The sequence below is a fragment of the Sardina pilchardus genome, chromosome 10 (genome assembly GCF_963854185.1).
Source record: "Sardina pilchardus chromosome 10, fSarPil1.1, whole genome shotgun sequence".
In the NCBI taxonomy this organism is placed as follows: Eukaryota; Metazoa; Chordata; class Actinopteri; order Clupeiformes; family Clupeidae; genus Sardina; species Sardina pilchardus.
In genome coordinates this window covers 8,193,173-8,198,172 of record NC_085003.1, presented here as the reverse complement: position 1 = coordinate 8,198,172, position 5,000 = coordinate 8,193,173, and the positions used below count along the sequence as shown (strand labels likewise).

Genomic DNA, 5,000 nt, shown 5'->3' with positions numbered 1-5,000 from the left:
TTGTGCGGAGCCTCTTCAAAGCAGCGCTGGCTCTATTAATAACCCCTAAATGGCCCGGGCTCACTGAAACAAGCGCAAGAAACACTGCACTTAGATCCGCTTAAACACACCATACGGATCTTTACTTTCCCGGAGTTTCTCGCTCAAGTTGAAAGAGGGATTTAATGAAACTAATATGAGACAGCCCTGCGCCTCTGTCCTAGATCCATATTAATAGGCCATTTCTATTTTTGATGCCCGGGCCCATCTCTCTCCTACATAATGGAACGCTGACTCCGCGCTGCCAGCTGCCGCCTATAGGTGCTGCCGCTCGACTCGGGACGGGAGATCAGCGCGGCGGACCAGCGGAGAGTCGCCGATTCAAAAGCTCCTTGATGCCCGACGCACTCAAGTCTGAATGGAGCGAGCGAGGCACTTGACAACAAAAGAGCGGGGATGCTGCTAGCGCTACAGAAAAGGGGATTGTGTGTGTGTGTGTGTGTGTGTGTGTGTGTGTGTGTGTGTGTGTGATGAGTCGAAGCGATCCATCAGAGATAACAGTGGGAGAAGGCTGGACCGCTGGGGGTGACTGCGCACGGCTCCGAGACCTATGCGGGGGGACTAAGACGGATGGGGCTGTGCGGATGACAGGAGCGAGATGGCGGAGGGCGTAACCTGCGGAGCCAGAGGGAGGAGGGGCTCCGGCCTTCTGCCACTCGGTGGCCTCCACCGCCATGCGGCGCACGAAGGCATCGTCCACACACAGCAGGATGTTCTCGGGCTTGATGTCCGTGTGGATGATCTTACACTTGCTGTGGAGGTAGTCCAGGCCCTGCAGAACCTGGCAGACCAAGCAGAAGCGCATTGAAACAGACAAACAAACAAACAAACAAACAAGGTACTCCACATTGTTTTTGGGACACCAGTGGCATACAAGCAATTGGTCATTCGTCTAGAAATATTTTCAAACATTTTATGTTGAACACAATCAATTGATAAAATAAAATAAAATGAATAAAATATATATCTTATACAATTTTTTTTTTACTGAACTGAACTGAACTGAAATGATTTCTGAGCCTCTCCCATCCGCCACCACTTTGGTTTGTGTGATGGACTGACAGAGGAGGCAGAGAAAGCCCTGAAAGTGGTATTTTTGAAGCTGTGTGTTACCTGTCTGATAATACTCTTGACACAGGGCAGTGGCAGGCCTTGGTAGTTAGACTTAATAATCCACTTCAGTAGATGATGCCCCAGCACTTCAAACACCATACACACATCTGACAGACTGAGTTAAGGAACAAAGTCACACACAAGTGCACACACACACACACACACACACACACACACACACACACACACACACACACACACACACACACACACACACACACACACACACACACACACACACACACACACACACACACACACACACACACACACACACACACACACACAGAGAACGAGACAAGAACTACAGGGCTCAGCAACATCACAGACAAACACCTCACAGACAAAATGCCTGTGCACTGATGTGCATGACACCCCTTAGAAGGATACGAATTCCATTGATTCCCGAGATCTTGAAGTCATCGATAAGCTGCACCACCATGTCCTTGTTAGGGTCGGCGGGGTCGCTGTCTCTGACCTGCCAGACGGAGGAAAGGGAAACAGGAAGAGACATTCCTTTAAAATGCTGAGGTTTTTGGGACACATATTTTAGATATGTTTTGGGAGCAACTATGGCTAAAGACAGTTACTGTGCGTACTTCTAAGGATTCGCAGCAATTAGGACACATGTATTTTTGGGACAGGATCCAGTTGGAACGCACACTAGTCCACAAAATGGATGAGGATACTTTTTTTTTGAGGACACAAAGAAAGTTTGTGAGACTCACGCATCTCAGCAGCTTGATCTCATCCAGCGCCGTTTCTGTGTAGTGCTGGGCACTCTTCACCACCTTCATGGCCACAAAGCGCTTTCCCCTGAGAGAAGACACGCACAAACACACGCACGCACGCACGCACACACACACGCACGCACACACACACAAACACATGGACACACACACACGCACGCACGCACGTACACACAAACAAACACACACATACACACACACACACGCACACACACACACACACACACAGGCAGGGTGTAAAATCACCCTGGATTGGTACGGCGAGTGCCTGTGTGATGACATATGGGCCTTTTGGCTGCAGATCCCAACCACATGGTGGACAGAATAAGAGAAGCCTCCAGCTAAAACGGCAGTACGCGCAACCACACACACTGCCCACAAGCCCTCAGGACATCCCACAAGCTGCAGTGACACACACACCAGCTACAATCATCTTCATGTCAAATACACTATATGCCAGGATTCCATTTCGTCAAGTGAGAATTCTATGAGAGAGGTTCAGTCACCAGAAGTTTTAGTCCACAAGATCACACATTTCAGTTGTATTTGTACTAGCTGTAATAGCAGAATAACAGAATGGTGAAGGTTTGATTCCGGATTTCAATCACATTTTCCCCGAAAGTGTATAGTGGACTTTGTTAATTCTCAGTTGATGATTCAAATTGAATACTACTGTAATTACCAAAACTGCTTCATAATGAAGTATTTATGTCCCTCTGTGATAATGCTAAAGTGACTGCTAGCACAATCTGTCTGCCGTGGAAAATTCCATGAGGATTTCCATGTGGATTGTTGTTAAAAGCCTAAAAGGGAGCCGACGCTGAGCGCTGGAGGGGAAGTGGGAAGCGGGAGGAAACTTGAGCCGGGGACACCGATACGGTTCCCTGCGTATGTGTGCGTGTGCGTGCGCGTGTGTGCGTGTGTGTGTGTGTGTGTGTGTGTGGCGTGGGCCGGTGTTGGGTGCCACGGCGCTAAGGTGTTGGGGTGCTGGTGCCGCTGCCATGGCTACTCACTGGATGTCCCAGCACAACCAGACGGTGGAGAAGTGTCCCCACCCCAGCTTGCGGATCACATGGTACCTCCCGTTAAACAGGTCCCCGATCTTCACCGGGTGGTACCCTCCTGAGAAAGGAGAGAGAGGAAGAGTGAGAGGGAGACAGAAACAAGAGGCGTTAAAAGTGTTCATCTAAACATATTCATAAGTCGAATTATTAAAATATTCGGCGACGATCCATTTCACAATTTTATGAACAACTTTTCATTTTCAAGGAGCACAGACTGAAGCAAAGGGAGAGATTAGACAAACTTCAGATGAAAAGTGGTTACAGAGATAAAAAAAAAAAAGAGAAGAAACGCCGAAACAATCATATCAAAGCGCGTCAGCAAAATCCTAATAGACAGTTGGGGTAGAGAGCTGAACCCGGGGCACAGAAAAAGAAGACAAAAAAGAGCCGAGGGTCTGGAGAGGGAGAGGTGAAAACGAGGACAGACCAACCGGAGGAGGGCCAAACACAATGACTGACAGAGCACACGGAGACTGGGAAAGAGAGAGAGGGAGCGAGAGTGATGGAGAAAGAGAGAGAGAAAGAGATGGAGCAAGGGAGATGGGGAGAGAGTGAGAGAGATTGAGACAGAGAGAGAGATGGAGAAGGAGAGAGTGAGAAAGATGGAGAAAGAGAGAGAGAGATGGAGAAAGAGAGAGAAAGAGATGAAGCGAGAGAGATGGAGAGAGAGTGAGAAAGATGGAGAGGGAGAGAGAGAAAGAGAAAGACTATTGACAATGAAGAAGGCACACAGATGGAGAAAGTGAGCAGGGTAAGACTAAGAGATATACAAGATGATAAGGGAATTATAGATTAAGTGAGAGGGAAAGTGCATGAACGAGGGAGAGAGAGTGAGAGAGAGTGTGTAAGAGAGAGAGAGAAAGGGAGAGAGAGGGGGAAGTAGAAAGAATAAGACAGTGATGTTGTTTGCTGCCGGCTACAGGGCTCTCTGCCTACGTCTCTGCACCAGTGCTACAACCTTGAACCACACTGGCAGACCTATAAAACTGACACAAGCGCTGAATTTCATTAGTGGAGAGAGAGAGAGAGAGAGAGAGAGAGAGAGAGAGAGAGAGACAGAGAGAGAGAGAGAGAGAGAGAGAGAGAGAGAGAGAGAGAGAGAGAGACAGCCACCCACGGAGAAGGGAAGGGATCAAGAGAGAAAAACAGAGGGAATGAGACAGGAAGCAAGAATGTGAGTGGATGGTGAAGGCATGGAAGTAAATTTAGACATTTTTTACAGTAACTGGAGTCCCTTTCCATCCTGCAGATGAAAACACCAGCTTCAGTAGTGTTGGGAATAGCCGTTTGTGTGTCCACACACACACACACACACCCCACCTCACTTCAGCATGACAAGCCTCTAGTGCGTGACAACCCAAGGGGAACAATCAGGAGGAGGTGACACAGCCAGGGAGGATGTGGTGGGATGAATTACAGGGAGACAAAGAGAGAGAGAGACAGAGTTTAGGAAAGAGAGGACGGTGATAAAAGAGAGGATGGCTTACGAGAAAGAGAAAGATTACGAGAGATAGAGAGAGAGAGAGAGAGAGAAAGATTATGAGAGAGAGAGAGAAAGAGAGAGAGAGAGAGAGAGAGAGAGAGAGAGGAAGGGCGAGGGGGGCTGACCTTTGCAGTAGTCGGCGGGGTCCTCCTGCTCCTCATCGTCCGAGCCCAGGATCTCCTCCTCTGGCTCAGGGGGAGGCACTGGCTCCGGAGGGGGAGGCGGGGGTGGTGGGGGAGGGGGCGCCGACGGGACTTTCTGCTGGGTCTCAGGCCTGGAGAGAGGGAAGAGAGAGGGAAGAGAGGAAGAGAATCATGAGCAGTGTTTCCCCTACAATGTATTCAGCAATGGCGCAGCACCATGGCTGGATTTTCAGCACCACTGCAACGTCTTCACATGATCAGCAATGTCAGGACAATTAGGCCTACTTCCACATTCTAAAAGCACAACAGTCAACAGTCATCGTTGAAATTGGGGTGCTTGACAGACCCTAGCACCACTGCTGCGAGGATGGGAGGACTTCTCTCTCTCCTTCATTTCTCTGCAGTCAGA

General features: G+C 49.1%; 1 protein-coding gene across 1 annotated transcript in view; it reads right to left on the bottom strand.

Annotated features, from left to right (window-relative positions):
* Positions 1–5,000, bottom strand: part of srpk2 (SRSF protein kinase 2) — a 54,425-nt gene that overhangs the window by 12,466 nt on the left and 36,959 nt on the right. The window contains exons 3-8 of the mRNA XM_062547911.1: positions 4,574–4,722; positions 2,915–3,023; positions 1,881–1,968; positions 1,543–1,630; positions 1,153–1,259; positions 655–820 (exon numbers count right to left, since the gene is read on the bottom strand). Of these exons, the coding sequence (XP_062403895.1) occupies positions 655–820; positions 1,153–1,259; positions 1,543–1,630; positions 1,881–1,968; positions 2,915–3,023; positions 4,574–4,722 (707 nt within the window). The remainder of the gene's footprint in view (positions 1–654; positions 821–1,152; positions 1,260–1,542; positions 1,631–1,880; positions 1,969–2,914; positions 3,024–4,573; positions 4,723–5,000) is intronic.